Here is a 23532-nt window from a genome sequence, read left to right as displayed (position 1 = left end):
ATCACATCTCTGAATTAGTTAAATGTTGTCACAGTTACTTTCTTGGAAGACCTCAAAGTACTTCAGAAACAAAACTTTGTGAATTGCAGGACACCCTGAGGCCTGAGACAGTATTGTCTTCTCCTTATGAATGAGTTGAAGTCCCGGAAGTTGGCTTGGACTTCAGTGATGTTTTATTTCTTAAAGAGCCAATACATTTCCTTCTTTCCTTCAGGAATCAGAGTTAATCTCTAACTACAAGCCTACTTTATGTTTTTAGCTAAAATACCTTAAAATTCTTCTATTTTCATATTTGACTTCTTCATAATACCTACTTCTTTAACTGCACACAGATTGTGATGCTTTCTCAAAGTATGTAAATCTATTTTGGGTAGGTTCCTTATGGTTTGACCTGAATATTTTAAAGTTATTTTCCTCCTCATAATGGCTATGCAATGGAAATAATATTTTGACACTTCAAACCGTATTAATTTGATTGTAGTTTGCAGCCAGATAATTATTTCATTGAAGAAATCAGGAAGGATTAACATAATGTTCAGATCACCGATATTGAACATCAAAAGAATGTCAACCAAACCGAGTAGCTGACTTCAAGTAACTTGAATTCAGGGAAACTGGGATGAGTTATGCTCTCACTGTGGCATATATAAATTTTTGTTGTTGTTGTTGTAGTTGTGAAGGTGGTAGTTTCTGAAACTGAAAAATAAAGGAAAATCAAGAAATAGGAGGAGTATGGTCCAGCCCCTGATTTCTGGGTAAAACTGGAAAAGAAGCTGGAAGCTCCTTGAGTGGGGGGCCGTGGGGACCAGGCTGTCAGGTTGGGCGAGGGAGGGAAGGGGAAGCGCGCTCCTGGAAGGAGTGGGGCGCGAGGCAGCCAGGGGGAGAGCAGGGGAGGGAGGGGAGTGGAGGAGCGCCCAACGGAGGGGAGGAGGGGAGGAGAAGGAAAGTGGGAAAGGAGTAGAGGAGTTGGCGAGCGCAGAGGTTAACCTAGCGCGGCGCTCCTGGTGGCCAGGCATCCCGGTCCTCGCGCGTGGCGCAGCTTCCCAGCGCCGGACCGACCCATGTCGCGCCCGCATTGGGTCCCGGGACCCCGGCGGGAGTGCCGCGTCCGTCCTCTCCAGTCGCCGGGAGTCTGAGTCGCGGGCCACGCGGGAGTGGCGGTGGAGAGCCCGCCGGTCGTTATGAGGACGGATCTAAAATGACCAGCAAACGGAAACCTTGCCAAACGCAGCTCAGGAGATCCATCAGTGAGCAGTTGCGGGACTCCACGGCCAGAGCCTGGGATCTGCTGTGGAAGAACGTCCGGGAGAGGCGGCTGGCAGGTCAGTGCCCCGGAGACGCCGGGACCCATGGGGGGCGGGGGAGGCGCCGGCCGCGTAGCCCGCCCGGGCCCGCCGCCCTCCTCTGCCCTGGGCTCCTGGGCATGAGTTTCAGAGCCCAAAGCCGGGGCGAGCGGGCTGCGGGCACCACCCTCCCTGGGCCGGGCCCTTAGCGCCCTCCCGCCGCGCCTCCCGGTGGGTGTGGGCTCCGTGCCAGACGCGCGCGCTGACAGCCCGGCCTGGTGCTCCATGCTGGCGGGCCGCGGGACAGGGGTTACCTGGAGGGGCTGCCCCTGGGCGGCCTTTTCGCCTAGGCTGTCCCCTGCTCCGCTGCCATCCCATTCCACCCCAGTGAATAAGTGCCCAGACCAAGTGGCGCTTCGCGAGGGCTGCCCCTTCCCAACTTCGCCTTCTCCACGTGGGACACATCCACTGAGTGCGCGGGAGGGAGAGTGAGTGCAAGGCAAGGAGCACGTCCAAAGCGCCGCAGACCAGCTGCTCGGGGGTAGAGGGGAGGATGTGACGGGAGACAGGTGGACGGTAGTTGGTGCAGGTAGCTGGCTGGCTGTCCGCAGGCCCTGCCAGCTGTGAAAGCAGGCTTTCCTCCCTTTGAGGTTGCAAGGATGGGCCTCCCTTTGGGACTCCATTGTCCACGAATCAGAGCAAGAGAGGAAGTGATTGTTTTGAGCCAGGAGGTCCTTAAGAATCCTTGCTTGGATCAGAAGGCCACCCCCTCCTTAGTACCTCTCCCAGTGTCACACTGCCCCTTGCTGCTTCTGTGCATGCTCCACGGAGCCCTCTTTCTGTAGGGCCAAGGATGCAGTGGGCGGTTCAGCCATCTCAGAGCCTTCACTGGGAGCTTTAGGACCCTTTAGTCACTGCCTCATGCCTGCCCCAATAAGGGAAAGTGGCCAGACTCCACAACACAGTTCCTGGGCAGTGCAGGGCTTAGGGCCCCATTCACCAACATGTTGGCTGCTGGAAGATGCTTCGGGGACTGGGGGAAGCATAACTGGAAGGGCCCCTGAGGTGACCCTGAGGCAAGTCTCCGGACCTTGTTGCCTCTGTGTCCTCTCCAGGACTATCTCTTGAGCTGGGCACTGACCACCACATGGGGCAGAAGAAAGTTCTAGAGAAGAAGTTCTGATGCCTAGGCAGAAGGAAAGGACACCACTGGTGAAGTGGGAGATTTAACCTTCTTTGAACTCCTCCCTTTTTTCCTTACTTGAACTGCAAAGCAAGTGGTTTGCTAGATGTTCTGCCCTTAAACCCATGCACCCACATCGCTCATCAGCCTGAAAGCATTCTGGGGAAGATGCCCAGAGTCTATAGCACCTTGAGAGAAGGTCGCTAGCAAGCTAAATTAGAAGTGGAGATTATGGATGATTCCAACACTCAATGTTGTAAGCATACAATGTTCATTCCACATTTTCTCTCCAACACAGTGGCCACATTTAGTGTGCACCCAAGAAATAAACAGACTTTTTTGGTTTGGACCCAGAAATAAATTGTGGTAACCCAGCAGTTTTGACTGTTGATGTTTAAAAACCTGTACATGCACTGTAGACCTCAATTAATAACAATTAATAACTTTCCCTGTTATCATGCTAAATTGTATATTCTACATGATTGATGGTGTTAGAGAAATTTTTGTGGTCTAGTAAACTTTTGTTGCTTCATAACTTCAGAATGCTTACTGCAAATGTCTCTTTCGTAGCTTCTGTTATTTACATTTGTTAAGTTTGTTAAATCAGTGGGTCCTCAGGAAACAAGAAGTCATTCCAGGAGGCCTGCCAAGGCTGTGCTGGGTTTTTATAGAACCTGAGACCAAAGATGACTGCAGCTCTGTCTTTTTCAAGAAGAGATCTGGGAAGGAAGAGAGTGTCTTGTAAAGACTTAAAGCTATTAAGATTGTCCAAGAAAGTCATATTCACATGAACTTTACATTGCAGTTAAGGTGGTGAAGGGAAAATTTTTAATCCTGGGAAATAAGCTGTAGATAGAGACTTTAAGATCGTGAATATACAGAAGGCTAAAAGTGGTTTCAGAATGGGAACTATAAGAGTGCTCTCAAGAGTAGTGCAATTATTTTTTAAAATAGCGGTATCAGGTTTGAAAATGTTTAATCAGAATATTAATATCTGCTTACCCATAATCTGCTTACCACTCTGCTCGCAGTGGATGCCAGCAGGTTATTCAGCTGGGACCAAACAATCCTCTGTGAGGCCGACTTCAACTTCTCCTTCTCTAAGCAAGCTGGGATGCCTGCCACAAAACCAGGCCAACTCCGTGAAGGCGCTTTTAGATGCAAATTGATTTTCTTGGGTTTTCTTGCTAAGGTAGCTAAAATATGGAACTTTGGCCATGAGACACTGAAATACTTAAGTTATTAATGTTGGCATCAATTCTAGGTGAAAATGTTCTTCATTTGTAAAAGTGTTCTTTGTATGGTTCAGTTCACAGTACCAGAATAACCAACCATAGTCATGCATCACTTTACAATGAGGATATAGTCTAAGAAATGCATTGTTAGGTGATTTCATTGGTTGAGTGATTCAAGTGTAAATCATAGAATGTATTTACACAAACCTGGATGGTATAGCCTACTACACACCTAGGCTATATGGTATGGCCTATTTCTCCTAGGTTACAAACCTCTAGAGCATATCACTGTACTAAATACTGTAGGCAATTGTAATACAATGGTGAGTATTTGTGTCTCTAAACACATCTAAAAGGAAAGGGTACAGCAGTCAGGTGTGGTGGCTCATGCCTGTAATCTCAGCACTTCAGGAGGCCAAGGAGGGCAGATCACTTGAGGACAGGAGTTCGAGACCAGCCTGGCCAACATAGTGAAACCCCATCTCTACTAAAACAAACAAACAAAAAAATTAGCCAGGTGTGGTGGCACACATGTGTAATCCAAGCTACATGGGAGGCTGAGGCATGAGAATCATTTGAACCCAGGAGGCAGAGGTTACGGTGAGCCAAGATCGTGCCACTGCACTCCAGCCTAGGTAACAGAGCAAGACGCTGTCTCAAAAAAAGAAATAGAAAGGGTACACTAAAAACATGGCATTGTAAGCTTATGGAACCACTGTCATATATGCAGTACAGTTCGTCATTGACTGAAGCGTTGTTGCGTGGTGTATAACTGTATATGAATACGCCCCAAGAGGGCATCTGTTCTGTCAACAGATGATATTAGGCTATCGGCTTATTTTCTGTCTTGCTTTTATATCTTTTTTTATCAAGTAAGCTTAGTGCTGGAACTTCTTTAACTTGCCTAAAATTTTCTTCTTACTATACTTAGTCAATGGAACAGTGTTCAAAGTGCTTTATAATTAACTTGTATTTGTGTCCAGGTGCAGTGGCTCATGCCTGTAATCCTTCTACTTTGGGAGGCTGAGGCAGGTGGATCACCTGAGGTCAGAAGTTCAAGACAGCCTGGCCAACATAGTGAAACCCCATCTCTACTAAGACAAAAAAATACAAAAAAATTAGCCTGGCGTGGTGGCATGCACCTGTAGTCCCAGCTACTCAGGAGGCTGAGGCAGGAGAATTGCTTGAACCCGGGAGGCAGAGGTTGCAGTGAGTGAGATTGCACCACTGCACCCCAGCCTAGGTGACAGAGCAAGACTCCGTCTCAAAAATAAATAAATAAATAAATAAATAAATAATATAAAAATAAAAAATAAATAAATAAACCTGTTATTTGCTATCTAGGGCATTCTGAAGGTATTTGATTCTTCCTTTTGCTTTTTTCCATCCTAAGGAAGGAAATCCTTTTTCTAATTCACTCTTATTTCTCTTCATGAAAAGCTGTCTTGTCAGCTGAACAGATAGACAAAAAGAAGTGGAGCTGTTTAAGCATATTAAAGCCTATGGGTTTCTGTGCCATGTGACCATATTTAGGCAGGAGGGGATCATACATACTTGAAAAATGCCAAACCAAACAAAACAAAACCAATTACTATCCTAGAGTTTCTGGGGCCTGGGGAGGTTAGCTGGGTGGTTTTGTCTTAGGGTCTCTCATAAGATGGCCTTCAAGCTGTCAGCTGGGGTGGCAGTCATCTGAAGGCTTGATTGGGGCTGATGGATCTGCTTCCAAGCTTGCTCACCTAGTTGCTGGCAGGCCTTGGTTTCTTTCTGGCTGTTGGCTGGAAGCTTCAATTTCTTGCCCTGTGTGCCTGACACACAATATGGCAGAGATCTGAGAGAAGAGAGCATGCACTTAAGACAGAAATTGCAGTGTTTGTAACCTGATCTCAGAAGTGGCATATCATGTGGGAGGGAACTGACTACACACGAAGTGGCTACCAGGAGGTGGGGATGATTGAGGGCCAACCTGGAGGCTGGGTACCACAGGTACAAAAGCATTTAAGATTGTCCTTAGCAAATGCCAGGTCAAATCTGAAATTTTCCTAACAAGGAAGCCCCAAAGCAAGACCTTTTTTTTTGTTTGAACAAATAGCCTGGGAAAAGCATTTCTTAATGTAGGTCACAGTGACACAAATAATGAAACCAATGGAAAGATAAGATATGAATGATGTTCACATATATTCACTTCATTGCAAAAATGTGAAAAGGAGTTACTGTTAAAGAAGAACTTATATTGGGAGCTCTTATTGGGCTTTCCAATTCTGCGGCAGTTGCTAAATTTCTACTAGATTATGGAATTGTTGTCAATGCATACTTCTTAATTTTCTAAAATTATGCTCCTCATGGGGCCCAGCAAGTTTTTCTCACTGTCATCTCAGTATCCGTTATGACAATAATGATGGTAATTGTTTAGTTGTTAGTGTTCAAAGCAGGATTCAAATTCAGGTCATCAGAAGTCAAAAGCCCTCTGTGCCTATTTCCTATTGTACCGCATGGCCTCCTCCCTGGACTTAGTGGAGACCTGTGGACCCCCAAATCCTTTCTAAGACCCTCTGTCACTTGCAGTTCAATTACAAAAGAACAACAAAAAGAACTGGAAAAGTACTCTTCCTTCCCTCCTGGAGTAACAAGGATAACCCTGTGCACCTAAAGTAGCTTGTCCCCTAGTCATCCCATTGCACTCTTTAGTGTATGGGCTTATAGGGATTTGAAACAAACAAACAGCCATATATCTAGCTTGTCAGGGCCCCTCTGTGGTTCTTTCTGCCCACAACCATTGGGAGAGCTACAAGAATGAGATGCTGTTGTAAACCCTACATGCACAGCAGGTTTCTTCAAGGTGGGAGAGTGACAGGTTATTTTGGCTTCCCCAGTTCCCTAATCAACCACTGCTGGTGACAATTCTAAACTTTTATGGCATCATTAAATTCTTTAGGCAGAAGCATACCCATTAGCTTTTGGTGTTTGTAAGCAGCTTGAATTACTTTTTAGCTGTTAAAGTCTAAGAACATTCAAATGACTTTCCTAAAGCTTTCTGCTTCTCTGCTTTAAAACGCTACTCTATTTTAATGGAAATGTAATCCATATGTTTGATTCCATTATACTCATATAACAATATTTAGGTAGCCTGTGAGCTAATTGATGTCTAAGTCTTTTGATCTTCTTTATAGTCTCATTTTAAATCATTTATCATAGACACAGGAAGTTATATTGCTGCCAAAAATATTCTGACTTAAAACAGTGAAAAGTTCAAGTTTTATTAGAAACATTAATTCCACCAAATTTCCGTGAGTTCTTGTCATGTTAAAAGAGGTTCATTCATTCTCAAAATCAACAGTAGCATCCTGTGAAGTGATATAAACACAAGATTGGGACTTCAATGCAAAGCAAGATCAAGAATAAAACATGAGCCACAAAAACTTCCTCATTAAAATCTAAATGTGTTCTATAATATCAAAAGTACAGGATGATACTCACCTATTCTTTTCATGTATTTTATATCCGTTTTATCATCACTTTTCTGTGAAGAATTGACCATTCTATTCTGTCAGCGTTTTTTGTTTGTTTGTTTTTTAAACATCTTTTGAGATGATACTACGTTTAGATGCTATTTATATTAACAATAACAAAAAAATCTAAGTCAAGAAAATATACAATTAAAATTAGAAAAGAAGAGCACATCACTTATATCAGGGTTGTCAACTTTAGCCACATAGACTCATTTGGAGCCTTTCAGAAGTACTAATTCTCTGGCCTCCTGCCGCACATTCTGATTCAATTCAGATGGGGTCTGGGTATCCATATTTTTAAAAGCCCTGAAGAAGATTTCACTGTGCAATGCAGGTTGAGAACCACTGACTTACCTTAATTCCCACATAATAACTTGCAGAATTCTGGGGCTAATACAGGGTTATATTCTAAGCTCTAAGAAAAGTTTTGCTTGAGGTCAGAAGGAACTTGTCATATCACAGGGACAGAAAAAAAAAGATCAGTGGTGCCTGGAGAATAATGAAATAGGTGGTAAGAGTGGATGTCAGAAGCATAGACAGAGGGTCAGGTTATAAGATAAGGTTAGGCTTTGTTGCCAGGAAAAGAAGTTTTGATTTGGTTCTACAGGAGATAAGAACAAAGGGCTTTAAGCAGAGGAGTGACAAGACCTGAATAAATTACTACCAGTGGTGGTCTAGGTGAGAGATAAACAGTGACATGGACTAGGGTGATAGTGATAGAAATGGAGAGAAAGGAACAGATTTGGAGTGTGTCTTGAAATAGAGACAATAACAGGTTGCTTGTTGGAAGCTAGGGAGAGGGACTACTAGATTTTTTTTTTTTTTTTAAGACAGGGTCTCATTCTGTTGCCCAGTCTGGAGTACAGTGGTGGAATCATGGCTCAGTGCAGCCTCGACCTTGAAGGCTCAAGCATCTTCCCACATTAGCCTTCCGAGTAGCTGGGACTACAGGCTTGCATCACCACTCCTGGCTAATTTTTGCATTTTTGTAGAGATGGGGTTTCTTCATGTTGCCCAGACCAGTCTGGTCTCAAACTCCTGGGCTCAAACAGTGTTCCCACCTCCGCCTCCCAAGGTGCTGGGACGACAGGCATGAGCCACCGAGCCCAGCCAGATTTTTTTTTTTTTGAATTAATAATTTTTTTTAATTTTATTATTATTATACTTTAAGTTTTAAGGTTTTGATCTGAGCAGCTAAGTGGAGTGTAGCAATGTTGGCCAAGATGAGGATAACTGGCAGATTTGCATGGGAGAGAAAAAGGACTGAAAGGTTCTCTGTTGGCTCCATTAGCTTTGGAATGCCTACTAGACATCCAAAAGTAAAAGTCAAAGAATTGGATGCATAAGTATCGGCTTTGTAGTAAAGTCAGAGCCAGGGATATAATGTGGGAATTATTGGCATATGACTACTTTATAAAACTTGGGAACTGGGTGGAGCTACTTAGAAGAGATTGCAGATAAGAAGAAGGGGCCAAGGGCCAAGTCCTGGGGGGCTCTTTGGTTAGAGTGCAATATTTGGACATAAATATGTCCATATTCAAGTACTATTAGTACATATGCACGTACTAAATTTTCAGGAAAATAGAAAGAGAGCAACATTATTTGTAAATTCAACATTCTTCTATCACAATAGTACTGCTATATTGAATAATTTTTTGTGATAGAGTTACAAATTTTGTCCTAGAACTGTTGATGAACAAAAATAATCATTGATGGGCATGGTGGCTCGTGCCTCTGTGCTCCCAGCTACTCAGGAGGCTGAGGCGGGAAGATAGCTCTTGCCCAGGAATTCAAAGATGCAGTGAGCTATGATCATGCCACTGCCCTTCACTAATCAAATGCCTTTTTACTTTAAAAATTATATTGCAAAGTAAAAAAGCAGACAAACTTTTTTTTAAGGAAAATACTTCTCAAGTTGCCTGCATATGCACAAAAAAGAAAAACACAGTTTATTAAATAAAAAATGGTTTTAGCATGAGCACTTCTCTGGTTACTATAACTGGTTGGACCTACGTATAATGAGATAAGAGCTTTACTTTTGGCAGGACTTGGCCAGTGTCCTGATACCCAGGAATAGTCTGATCAAACAAAGCTTAGCTCTTGGGAAAGGCTCTGCATATTGATTTTTCCAATATAGCATCCATTTACTGACCTTTAAGGATTATGCTTTGCCTGTGACACCACTGGTTAAGGTAAAATTTTTCAGAGCATATAAATAGATAACCAATGTCTTAAATGTTTGTATTTGTGGCCCGGCACAGTGGCTTATGCCTGTAATCCCAGCACTTAGGGAAGCCATCCGTGGTGGGCAGATCCCTTGAGGTCAAGAGTTTAAGACCAGCCTGGCCAACATGGTGAAACCTTGTATCTACTAAAAATACAAAAATTAGCCAGGTGTGGTGGGGGCATGCCTGTAATTCCAGCTACTCCGGAGGCTGAGGCAGGGGAATCACTTGAACCCAAGAGAAGGAGGTTGCAGTGAGCTGAGATTGTACCACTGTACTCCAGCCTGGGCCACAGAGCTTCCATCTCAAAAAAAAAAAAAAAAAAGTTTGCATTTGTAAAGGGTATAACTTAGCCTTGGCCTAACCTATCTGCAATACGCTGGCCCACCCTGGGGGGCAATACAGTGTCCTCCTTGAACTGGAGCAAAGAAAGACCATATTCATTAATTGCTGGTGGCTGCTCTGAATAAGAGGCACAAGCCCAGCTGTTTCGCTGAAATTTCTTTTCTTCTTCTTCTTTTTTTTTTTTTTTTGGGATGGAGTCTCGCTCTGTCGCCCAGGCTGGAGTGCAGTGGCGTGATCTTGGCTCACTGCAACCTCCACCTCCCGAGTTCAAGCGATTCTCCTGCTTCAGCCTCCTGAGTAGCTGGGACTACAGGCACATGCCACCACGCCCGGCTAATTTTTTTGTATTTTTAGTAGAGACGAGATTTCACCATGTTAGCCAGGATGGTCTTGATCTCCTGACCTTGTGATCCGCCCACCTCGGCCTCTCAAAGTGCTGGGATTACAGGCTTGAGGCACCGCGCCCGGCCGTTCACTGAAATTTCTTGAGAGGACCACAGAATATGATTTTTTGTAAGCCACCAACTTGATCATTTAGACATAGAGCATGTCTAATGAAATTAATATCTACTCTTTTGTGCTTTTTACATCTTATGTTGAACAAAGCAGCTTATGGAGAAAATTTTGCTTTAAGACTTTGTAAAGTTTCCTAGGGGTTTATCCAACAGTATATTTCTATTCTGTCCTTTTGCAAGTTTAGCGAGCTTGCAAAATGAAAATAAAAGTGGTTTTAAAAGTCTTGCAACATTTCTGGGCTTTTTTCAGAGTCCTTGAATATTTAGTCCTAAAACAGTTGAGTTGAAGGACAAACATTTTTGTCATGTTTGTAGTTAGTCCATAAGTATTTATTGAGCCATGAACTAGCATCCTTGTCAAAGCATGTTGGGACAGTAGTGCAGGATGTTAATTCAGTACCATGGTTGTATTTTGGTGAGGCACATAAATTTTACTATGCTGCCCAAATCACTTAACTCATCTATCTGACCAGAAATGAAGCAAGCTTCCAGAAATTGCACAAGAGCAGTATAGAATGTACCATGACTACACAATATTTTATTTGCAAATCTGCTGTGTCAAGACATCTTACATTCTCAGGCAGTATCTTTCTTTAGTAACATTTTTATCCAAAATAAAATTTTCAGAATCTTATGTTTCTGTTTTTTTGTACAATAGAGGCTTCATTATCTATAGTGCATCATGACATATTGTGTTTGTTGAATGCTCCTTTTTCCTTCCTATATAGGAAATTCAGTGAACAAGAGAGACGATTATGCAATCCATAAAAATTCATACATTTGCTTGCAATGATATTAAACTGGAAGGTCTTATGCTTCTTATTATCTCCGCATCTGGATAAAATGGAAACATTTTGAAATTTCTTGAAGCATCTTTGAAAGTGTTTTTCCACACTGGGAAACAGGGAGACCCAGTCTCTACAAAAAATAAAGAAAACTAGCTGAGCATGGTGTCACGTGTCTGTCCTAGCTACTCTTACTTGGGAGGCTGAGGTGGGAAGATTGCTTGAGCCCTGGAAGTCGAGGCTACAGTGAGCCATGACTGCACCACTGCACTCCAACTTGGGTGACAGTGCGAGTACCTATCTCAAAAAAAAAAAGTGTTTTTCCATTGGAAATAAATATTTATTATTAGAAGAACAATCTAAAAGTATGAATATTTGAACATCATAAAAAGCGTAACAAGTTATGCTAATCTACCCCTTTGTGGGAGCATACATGTTGTCACAATGACACTACAAAGATGGCAAGATAGTGCTTCCCTCCCTTACCTGATGTTGAGTTGTATTCATCACAGAACTCTTAACAACCAGTTAGAAAACAATGATGGATTGCACCTTTCCTGGCCACAAGGTGTTGTCCTCATAGTCTTGGTAATAAATTGTATTTTCCTTTTTTTTTTTTTTTTTTTTTGAGACGGAGTCTCACTGGTCTTGAACTCCTGACATCGTGATCCACCTGCCTTGGCCTCCCAAAGTGCTGGGATTACAGGCATGAGCCACCGCGCCCGGCCATTGTGTCTTTCTTTTAGTGCCAAGAAAAGATTTCCTAAGTAGTAGGTATACAAGAGAACCTATTGTTAGAATGAACATAAGTCAAAAAAGCTTTTGCATATTTCAAGTATTATCTTATAGAAGGTTTTATTCTTTCTAGACAGAAAGAAGAGAGGCTTTGTGCTAAGTGTTTGATTTCTAGCTCTTACATCTAAAACAAAGCAATGACAAATGAAAAGTGTATGTGCAGCCTCTAGAGTAGCACCATAAGGGTGGGAAAGGGGTGGAAGCTATTCGGGATATCATATGTATAAAATCAAAACTGTATAATGGGCATTAACATCTGTGAAATTAGCATCAGTTTAGTCATACGGTGACATAAATATTTGTCACAACTACAGTGCTAGAAGCATAGATTGTACAGTGTCTTAAATGCATGTCCTTTAACTTTTGGTTCCTATAACTGTGTAGTAGAGGGTAGCGTTGGTGGTATTAGGGCATGATGGAAGATGACTGGCACAGCATCACGATCTAGTGATTAAGAACAGCTACTGGCGTCAAAGCTACATGAGTAGCTCTAACTGCCTCCACCAGTTAAACCAGTGGGCCCTTGGGCAAGATAATTAATCTCAATGTTTCTCAGTTTCTTCATCTTTAAAGAAGAGGATAAGCATAGTACTTACCTTAGAGGGTTGTTATGAGGATTAAATGAGTTAATATTTGCAAAGAACTTAGCACAGTGTCTGGCCCATAATAAACGCTATGTAAGGGATTATTGAAGACAACATACATATAAGTAGGGAACAGAGGAGCAGAGACATGTGTTCCTGATAAAGGAGATCCTTTAACCCCCACCCGAAACCACCCATTTCCTTCACTTCTAGATTCATATGCTTTGTTCCTGTGTCTTTTTTTTTTTTTTTTTTTTTTTTGAGACGGAGTCTTGTTCTGTCGCCCAGGCTGGAGTGCAGTGGTGCGATCTCGGCTCACTGCAAGCTCTGCCTCCCGGGTTCAAGCAATTCTCCCGCCTCAGCTTCCCTGAGTAGCTGGGACTACAGGCACGTGCCACCACGCCTGGCTAATTTTTTGTATTTTTAGTAGAGACGGGGTTTCACCATGTTAGCCAGGATGGTCTCGATCTCCTGTATCTTATAAACTCATTCTAGATCCCATGTCCAGGGATTTCCAAGCACTAAGACATTCAGCTCACTCTCCTTGCTCTGACTGGGATTTTTAAAAAAATCAAATGCTAAATATATTGTTAGCATGGCTGGCAGCATCTCGTATCGATCCATTAGTGTTATATCATGAATCTTTCATTATACTAACATTTTGTCTTTCTGAAAGACTGTCAACTATGATTTCATCATCAAAATCACCATCAGCTGTAGAGCTATGCAAATGAGAATTCATCTGCATGCTTTTGGCCTAAATGGAATTTGATGGAGACCTAATTAAAATGAGAGAAATTGGACTAGATAATCTCTAAGGTCCCATTTAACTTTAAAGATCAATGAGTCCGTAAAACTAGACCATGAGTCTAAAAGAACCTTAATGTCCTCAGTCTATTAGTACCTTTTCTGTCTGGATTTCATGGGTTGGTCTGATAGTTGAGAAAAAGAGCAGAAGCCCATAAGTGTACCCTAGGAAACCTACCAGTGTCACTCCCATGAAGCTTTGGCTACTTAGCAACTTACACCGGCAACTTATAACTGGTACCTTCTGCTATTGGAACTATAGCTACCAGAATTGAAGAAGGGACAAGAGGGGACAAGTCAAGAGTCCAGAGCCTGCAAACTCCTCTAAAATCTCAACAGTCTTTGCACCACACTCTGGCAGGGCTGACTGCGGGGTCATGTGACCTCTGCCGTCACACAGGGCCCCATGCCTAGAAGGGTCCCTCATTTGTTTTAATGTTCTGCTGTTACCATCTTGAAATTCTTAATAATTATTGAACGGAGGGCCCACATTTTCATTTTGTCCTGGACGCTGCAAATGATGTAGCTGGTCCTGCACTCAGGGGAAGCCAGTTCCTTGTAGAGCCATGACTTGCTTTGTGAATTCACCTTCATTGGTGACTTGGTGTTATATACGTAAGACAACAGCCATGTGTAAATCACTGAAAGGACCTTGGAAACAGTCTCTTGAGTATCTACAATCTACAATCCACATCCTCTGTGCCCCTTGCTTTTGGGGAAGGTGAACCCCCAAAAAAGAAAGTGTGTTTGTTTTATTTTATTGTTTATTGATTCTGACAACAGCATTATAAAGTAAGGCAATAATATGACCCTTGATGTTTGCAGAGTTACTGATATAGTGATTGTATTTCCTTATGACATATATTGAAGCAAATATTTTAATTAGTTTTTTGAAAAGTATTGTGGTACTGAGGAATAATAGGAAATTGGAACAAGGTACAATTCTTGATATGATAGACTTGCAGATCTTTTTTTTTAAATGTCTTAATTAAGCTGTTTCTTAATTAAATATTTACAATGCTCATAATAGATTAGTTCATTAAACCACTACTATTAAAACCATTAAAGCTATTTCTTGTGTAGGTTTCATCTAGGGTACTTACGCAGAAAAGGAAATTAGGAGAGGTAGTAATAAAGCCTATCACTTATTATCAGGGATTTTATATCTGCCAACATTTTATTTTGTCATTATTCCCATTTGTCTCTGGGAAGAACACTAAAGCTGACTGGAGTCTAGTCTTATAAAATTGCATAGGTTAAATCCTCCTTTGCTAATGCAAATGTAAATATTTTACATTTAACCTTGTAAAATATATACACATATATGTATATATATATTTCTTTTGTTTAAGAGTTATTATTTAATGTGAAGTATTATGTTGGTGCAAAAATAATTGCGGTCTTTGCCATTACTTTCAATGGCAAAAACCACAATTACTTTTGCACCAACCTGATATTTCTGGGCAACTGAAAATAAGAGTGCATGCATGCGTTTTCACTTGCTCTTAGGCTACTTCATCCAATAATATATTTGAGTAGTTCTGAACAGGAACACAAGTAAGGAGAATTTTTTTTTTCTGATACAGGGTCTTGCTCCGTCACCCAGGCTGGAGTGCAGTGGTGTGATCTTGGTTCACTGAAGCCTCAACTTCTGTGGCTCAAGCCATCCTCCCACTTCAGCCTCCTGAGTAGCTGGGACTACAGATACATGCTACCATGCCCAGCTAATTTTTAAAAATTTTTTGAAGAGACAGAGTCTCGCCATGTTGCCTGGGCTGGCCTCCAACTCTCCAGCTCAAGCGATCCTTCCACCTCGGCTTCCCCAAATGTTGAGATTACAGGTGTGAGCCACCGAACATGGCCAGCAGGCAGATTATAATCAGCCAATTCTAGGCCATGTTGTAAGAAAGTGGACCTGTCTTTGACAGCAGGGTCCTGGCACCCAAGTGGACACAGGTGGTGGTTCCCTAACAGTGGCTTGATTACCCTGTTTTGTGTGTCTAATCTGAACACAGGGAAGTATAAGATGTGTAAGCAGCTTTATCAAAGAGTTATAACAAGTTTGACTTTCCAGATACGAAATGCTGAATTTGTATAAATAAATTAAACCTTAATAGCACAATCATTAGTATTCAGAAATTTAAGCTATAAGATCACTCTGGAGAAGCCCTCCTGTATCCATACTTGAATATAATGATTTACTTGTGTCTCTGTTTACCCTTAAACCACAAGCTCATCCAGGGAAAGGGTAATGTCTTATTCATTGCAGACAAGCCAGCTGCCCTAGCATGTAGCTCGTATACAGGAGGTGCACAATGAATGCTTGTTGAGTGAATGAATGAATGAATGATATTTTAACATTAACAGCTACCCAGTATTGGACTCTCTTGTGTTCTTGGCACTATGCTAAGGACTCCATGCATGTTCTTACTTAATGCCCAGGCCTCTCAGCAGGTAATACCAGGGTCACTGTTAGCACAAACAGCACCTTGCTGTGATTTAGAAAATTCACATCAGTCCTCTCTGGGGATGATGAATTAGAAAAAAATGCCTCTTCTGTGACAATGCAGCCCCATAGTTGTGTGGCTTGGCGAATATAGCCAGGGCTGAATTTCAGCCTCCACACACCTTGCTGGTTGCTTGCTGTGTGTATGGCACAGACTACATAATGGTACGTGTTGACTATGCTTACTATTACTAACCTACTTTAGGGGGAAGAAACCTCCAAGGCTGAGAGAGGTTAAGTGGCGTGTGCAAGGCACATACCCACTACTTGTAGCTATGTAGGTTTGAGAGAGCAGCATGACTCTCATGACTTATGAGACCCCAGTGACTGCAGGACCTCTACCCTAATGACAGTCTAGCACTTGGGAAGGCATCACAGTTCATGGATGTCGTAGTGACAGCATGGAGCCATTTTCGGAGCCCTGCCCCACTGTTGCCTCACACAGGGCGTCACAGAGGGAGCTGGCTGTGGCGTTCCAGTATCCCAGAGTCTCAATGATAATGATGGGGATTAATGGTGATCCTGATTTTTTCTCTAGCGCTTTACAGCTAAATGTTAGTCTATGAATGTAATATAACAGTGGTTTAAAATCAACAGATTGTAACAAAAGTCCCTCACAGGAGACAAAGCTTGTGCCGTGATCTCTATTGCATTAATGAGACAAATGAGGATAGGAAACATCATGTGGCTTCCCAGGGCTCCATGGCAGGGGCGTGGCAGGGAGGATTTGAGTCCAGGCTCCTACTCCAGTACTGACCTTACCCGTCACTTTCCTGCTGCCCAGTGTGAGCTCTGCCCTGTCCAGGTCAGTCAGCTGCTGTTACCTCCATCCAGCCAGTGACACCCAAACCTCACAGAGCATCAGAATTACCAGAAAAGCTTTTTAAAATACAGGCTGTATTTTAAAATGTGTGAGTGTGTGGTGTGTGTGTGCGCTGCGGGGGGGTGGAGGGGTATAGGAGTGTATGTGTATTTATTTCATGACAACCTTTCCAGGTGTTTGTTTACCGCCTGCCTGGCACTGTCCTTCCACCAGTTATTGGGAATGGCTCTAAACTCTCACAGCTATTTCAGGCTCATGGCTTGTGCCATGGAATGTCTTCCAGGTCAGATACCTTTATCTCTCTCTCTGCCTACCTAGATCCTGCCCATTTTTAAAGAGCTGGCTCAAGCCCTTCATGGTTTCCTTGCCAATTCCATTCTAGTGATGCCCACTCCCACCACTTGAGGGTCTCTCCTTTTATGTCTTGGGGGTGAGAGGGCAGGAGGACCAGCCCTGACGAGGGTCCACTGTGTGTCAGGCCCTGATTAAGGGTTTTTCCATATGTCATCCTTCCATGACACTGAGGTCCTGATCATTATTTTAGAGATGAGGTAAGTGAAGGAGCTTGGCCAAGTACAGGGCAGGTAGTAAAGTGCAGACTGGGTCTCATCTGGCTTCAAGTTTCCCCCTTTTCCATCCACTCTGCTGAGTATTTCAATCTGGTCCTTATCTCACCAGCAAGATTTCTTTTGTACTAGAATAGAGAAACTTTGTCTTGCATTAAAAAAGTCTTTCACCCTCTGCTGTATAAGCCACATAGTAAAATAACCTAATTGTTGAGGAAATACAAGAAAGGATGCCTTCTCTTACTCCTCTTGCAAATCAGTGCCTAGCAAACTTCTAAAAGGTGAATTGTTGATAGATTATATGATATTATTTTCTTCAAGCTTTTTAATATGACAAGGGAATTCCAGCCAATATTTTTACCTCTTCTTTCTTTTCAGTCATGAGTATTAGAGCACATGGATGTCTTATAGATGATCTTGTCCAAGTCATTCATTTTAGAAGAGCTGATGGAACTTCAGAGAGGTTAAATTCACCTGTTGCAGGTCACCTATCTCCTTAGTGACAAGTTTGAGATTACAGCCCAACTTCAAGTCACGCTGACTCTTGTGATTATAAGTGAAATCATACTTGGCCACTCATTCTGAGCAAGATGCCCGTTTCTGAAATTAGTCTCTAGAGTACCAACTTTTCAAGAGAAAAGATGGTACCTTACTTACCTTCAAGAGCAAAGCCTTTCCCATGTTTCATAAGTGTTTCTTGGCAGCCTAACTGACTCAGTGACTGATTAAAGGAAAGACTGAAGGACATGAAAGGCATTGACTTGCTCCCTCCTAAGTGAGTTCCTCCTCAGTTTACCTCTGATGACCCCAAACCCCACCTGTCCTGCCATGATCCCACCCTCAGGTGTTTGGTGCACCTGTCAGCTTTGTAGACTTGTGCCAGATAAACTCCTACCCTCCAGCCTCCTTCTAAGGTGCAATTGGAAATTTTCATTTTACAGCTAAAGGAACCTAATACTGCTGTTGTTGTTGCATGTTGAAGGGAGGAGGGAAATGGAGAAGGCATAGTTGAAATTTATTTTTTATTTTATTTTTTGAGACTGAGTCTCACTCTGTTGCCCAAGCTGGAGTGCAGTGGCACGATCTTGGCTCACTGCAACCTCTGCCTCCCAGGTTCAAGCTATTGTCATGTCTCAGCCTCCTGAGTAGTTGGGATTTGGTGCCCGCCACCAAGCCCAGCTAATTTTTGTATTTTTAGTAGAGATGGGGTTTCACCATGTTGGCCAGGCTGGTCTCGAACTTCTGACCTCAAGGGATCTGCCCATCTTGGCCTCCCAAAGTGCTGGGATTACAAGCGTGAGCCACCCCACCCAGCCAGAATAGTTGAAATTTAAAAATATATTTGTCATCTGTTTAAAATGGAAATGTCCCTTTTGGCCACTTAAAATTATTATTATTATTATCATTATTATTATAGAGCTTGAGAAAAAAATGAATCTCTTGAGTAATTTCCCAAATTATATGATTTTATTTTTACAAAGACTGCAAGGTTCTCATTCACTTAATTTATTCAACAAATATTTCTTAAGGACCTACTATGCTAAACACTCACAGCACTGAGGATTCAGTGTTGAACACAACTGACAAAATCAGCAGCCTTACTGAGCTTCTATTTAAGTGGTGGAGACCATAATAATTATATGTAAGTGTTGTAATTAACATATTATGAAGAAAAAAAAAATGTAGAGAAGCTGGAGACTCAAAGGGGGTGCTATTTGGAATACAATGAACAGAAAAGGTGTCTTAGGTGGTGTGGGCTGCTCTGAAAGAATATCATAGACTGGTGGCTTAAACCGCAGACGTTTATTTCTCAGAGTTCTAGAGGCTGGAAGTCCAAGATCAGGGTGCCAGCATGGTTGGAATCTAAAAAGGACCATTTTGCAGTCTGCAGACAACCGTTTTCTGGTTGTATCCCCACCTGGCAGAAAGAGAGTGAGAAATCTCTCTGTGGTCCCTTTTATAAGGGCACTAATCCCATTCACCAGAGCTCTGCTCTCACAACCTAATTACCTCCTAAAAGCCCCATCTCCCAATACCATCAAATTGGGGGTTGGGACTTCAACATACGAAATTTGGGGGGACACAGACATTCAGTTCGTTGCAAAAGAGCTCTCTGGAGAAGTGGTGTTGAAGCAGGGACATTCAGAGATCTGGGAGAAAGAATGTTCTAGGCAGAAGGAAAAGGACGGGAATGAGTCCTGAAGCAGGAGCCTGTGGAAGTGTCTGTGGATAGGTGGGGAGGTGGGTGGGGCTGGAATGCAGTGAGCTACAGGGAGAGGTTTAGGGAATGGGGTCGACAGGTAGCCAGCTCCTCTGCAGCCTTATGCCTGGGAGAGAGTCTGGATATGCTTTGGGGTATGATTTGCTGTGAGCAATTCACCTGGTTTATGATGTAAAATGTGGAAGGACAAGACAATACAGGCCAAGAGTGGAAGCAGTGAGACCTTTTACAGGCCTCCTTGATTATTCAAATTTAGTTAATGTCTCAATTATACAAAAAATACTTAGTTGCTAATTATGGAAAGACCATCACATAATTAAGAGGAAGGAACAAATAACCTCTGGCCCTTGGTTTTTTTATGCAAATGGGAGAAATTAGCTACATTCATTCATCCATGAAAAACATTTATTTAGTGAACATCATATGTCAGACACTCTGCTATGCTCTGCGCTGAGAAAAAAGATGAAAAAGACCCTAATTTTAACTAACACTCAAGGAACTTAGGACAAGTATGGTAGTAGAAGAATGAAGAACAGGCCAGGTGTGGTGGCACATGCCTGTAATCCCAGCACTTTGGGAGCCTGAGGCAGGTGGATCACCTAAGGTCAGGAGTTCGAGACCAGCCTGACCAACACGGCGAAACCCATTCTCTACTAAAAAAAAAAAAAAATACAAAATCAGCCGGGCATGGTGGCGCATGCCTGTAATCCCAGCTACTTGGGAGGCTGAGGCAGGAGAATCACTTGAACCTGGGAGGCGGGGATTGCAGTGAGCCGAGATTGCACCATTGCACTCCAGCCTGGACAACAAAGAGCAAAACTCCGCCTCAAAACAAAACAAAACAAGAAAACAAGAATGAAGATGTAGGGAGAGATCAGAGGGTGGAGTGGCTTGTCACAGAGGAGGTCTCTGAGTTGAGACTTAAAGGAGAGAAATTACTCTGGAAGGAGAAGGAAGTACAGAGCACAGGCAAAGAAACAGATGCACGGAGCAGCCTGAGGAATTATTTGATGTTGCTGGGATCTGAGGTGCAAGAAAAAGAGCCAGTGAAGAGAAGACTAGCAAGGGGGGTCAGAGCCAGATGAGGAGCTTGCAAACCTCATCCTTTGGTGCTCTATCGGATAGTCTGCAAATTATTTTCTGACTCCAGGATAACAAAAATATGTGAATCCATTTTCTTTTCTCTCTCATGAGCATCACAAGCCCCTGTTTATTTTTATATCCATTCCGTCTAAATTACTTTGCTCTACAACTTTATAGCATAATCATGAGAGCCTCTTTTCTTGCATGGATGTTGCAAAGAGCATGAAGTCCTCCATGGCTTTTAAAGAAGGCTTTTGTTGAATTAGCAGAACCTACCAGAGCTCCTGGAAATTCCGGGTTTCCAGTCTCTGGGGGCGTCTTCACTCCAAGCCTTGGTGCCCTTACTTGGATTTGCAAGTTTAGAGTTAAAGTAAGTGTCAAAAGTACATGTGGTGATTACAGAGACTTTGTAGCCAATAATTTCCATAGTGGAACTAATATCACTTCTTGACCTATTTTTTCAGAGGACTTTTGCGCAATAGTTACTTTAGAAGCACCCTCTTGAAAAGAAATCTGAAATGGACGTCAAAGGCTATATTTATTTGCTCATAGCATTTCTTGGTGACCTGCTTTATGCAAGATTTCAAAGAGCTCACAACTATTAATGACGACTTAAAACTCTTAATATCCAAAATATATAAGGAACTCACACAAATCAATACCAAAAATACAAACAACTGGATTAAAAAGTGGGCAAGGGACTAAAATAGACACTTCTCAAAAAAGGAAATTCAGAATGCCAATAAACATATGAAAAGGTGCTCCACATCTGTAATTTTCAGGTAAATGCAGGTCAAAACCATAATGAGATATCACTTCATACCTTTTAGGGTGACTATTGTAAAAAAGATAAAAGATAACAAATGTTGGCAAAGATGTGGAGAAAGTAGAACCCTTGTTCACTGTTGTTAGGAATATGACTTCATACAACCATTATGGAAAAAGTAGGAAGGTTCCCCCAAAATTCAAAATGGAACATATGATCAAGCAGTCCTACAGGATTGTAAAGAGCTCTCTGCACTCCCATGTTCACTGCAGCATTTTGCACAATAGTCAACATATGGAAACAACCTAAATGTCCTGCAGTGAACACATAAAGATAATGTGATTTTGGCTAGGTGCGGTGGCCTGGAATTGCTGGAACCTGGGAGGTGGAGGTTGCAGTGAGCCCGGATTGCATCACTGCTCTATAGCCTGCATGACAGAGCCAGATTCTGTCTCAAAAAAAAAAAAAAAAGAAAGTGATTTTATACAGTCACACAGACACACACACACACACACACACACACACACACAGGAATATTATTCAGGTTTAAAAAAGAAAAAAATCCTGTCATTTGTGACAACATGGATGAAGCTGGAGGAAGTTATGCTAAGCAAAATAGTACACAAGACACAGAAAGAGAAATACTGCAGGATCTCCCTTTTATGTAGAATCTAAAATAGTCAAACTATAGAAGTAGAAAGTAGGATGGTGGTTGCCTGGAGCGGGGAAGAGGGGAAAATGGAGTGATTTCGGTCAAAGGGTGCCAAAATGGTAATTATATACAGGGAATAGATATGTTAATTAGTTGGAATGTGATAGTCATTTCACAATGTATATGAAGACATCCGTTGTACACCTTAAATATATACAATTTTTTATATGTCATAAAAACTAAGTTGTCACAAAATAAAGAATTTAAAAGACAAAAAAAATCCTATAATTCCATGACTTTAGTATATTTACAGAATGATTTTAGGGGTACATAGTTTAAAAGGTTTCACAAAATTTCATTAAAAATTTTTGAGTTATTTGGTTATGTATAAGTTCAACCTCTCATGGAAAGCTGAATTTATTTAACATACTGACTAGAGGCAAGAAAATAAGAAGCCAGAAGAAAAGTATTAATTCATGGTGCAGAACTTGAGAATCTGCACTGAACAGCTGCACCGTAACACTTAGCCTTTTTGTTCACATAAAGTTGCTCTCTGGAATCCTCAGATATCTGTAGTTGCCTGAGGGCTCTTCAAATGTCACCAGGGCAACAACAAAGTAACACACATGAAGCAGGCCCTCTGTGGCATTCTTTATGAAAACCATTGAATTAAATTATTGCATAACAAATCATCTGCATATGAAAGGCAGTGAACTGTTAGAGAACCCAGCTGAAAACAATGCTGAATTTGATGCCTACCTCCACTGATAACTCTCTGGCACCCTTAGAACTCTTGTTGTGACTCAAGGGCCCCTATTTGGCATGTGGGAAATATTAATACTGTATTTATAAGACCACAAAGGAATTATGAGCTAAATTAGAGAGATGGTTGTGCTGCTTAGAGAAAAACTCCCATGTATCCAATGACCCCATCCCTCTTACCCTTTCTTGGTCAATCTTTCAAAAAGAATAATGCATTTCCCGCACTCTGGTTGAAATTGTTGCTTGCCATCATGGAGATTCTAGAAAAACCGACAATAGTTAGCAGTGATGGAGTCCTTGCTATGTTTTAGCACAGAGACTGTGCTAAGCACTTCTCATGCATTATTTTATTTCATTCTAGTGGCCCATAGGGTTAGTACTATTAACATACCCATTTTATAATGAGGACATTTTGACTCTAAAATGTTAGCTGATTCTTGGCCTGGGTTCTCAAAGCTAAAGAGAACTCTGAAGTAAACATTAAGAACCACATGATCTGTTTCCAGAGCCCTCAAACCTCTGAACATATTGGTTTAGAATAAACTACTTCATATCACAGTCTCTATCACCATTATACCTGGATCCTGCTTAATCTAGAAGCCATAGATAGAAATTGTTATTGTTGGAAAAACGATTTTCACACTCAAGTATATTAATTCAAGAACCCTATGGAGAGACAGTATACGAAAAACAAACGACATACGATGTTTTAAGTATGATTAAGCCAAAATAAGACAGACTTTAAAAATATACATAGACTGAAATATTTACATCCAAATGATATTAGTGGCCTACCACCTTATCTCAGCAACACTTGAAGCTCTTCTTAGGAATTCTCAACTTTTGAACCGCACAAGAAAACAAGTCTCCTCTTTGTTCAGGTTTCA

General features: G+C 41.9%; 1 protein-coding gene across 2 annotated transcripts in view; it reads left to right on the top strand.

The window, feature by feature from the left end:
- The first annotated feature begins 916 nt into the window (after nt 1-916).
- STARD13 (StAR related lipid transfer domain containing 13) overlaps nt 917-23532 on the top strand; it is a 251711-nt gene continuing 229095 nt past the window's right edge. Inside the window, exon 1 of one of the 2 annotated variants that reach the window (XM_054445989.2) lies at nt 917-1322. In XM_054445989.2, the coding sequence (XP_054301964.2) occupies nt 1199-1322 (124 nt within the window). In that variant the 5' untranslated portion in view covers nt 917-1198. The remainder of the gene's footprint in view (nt 1323-23532) is intronic. The other variant, XM_063650752.1, reaches the window with a different exon arrangement.

This window comes from Pongo pygmaeus, chromosome 14 (genome assembly GCF_028885625.2).
Source record: "Pongo pygmaeus isolate AG05252 chromosome 14, NHGRI_mPonPyg2-v2.0_pri, whole genome shotgun sequence".
NCBI classification, from domain to species: domain Eukaryota; kingdom Metazoa; phylum Chordata; class Mammalia; order Primates; family Hominidae; genus Pongo; species Pongo pygmaeus.
Note: the sequence above shows the minus strand (reverse complement) of the source record. Positions and strands in the feature narration are given on the sequence as shown.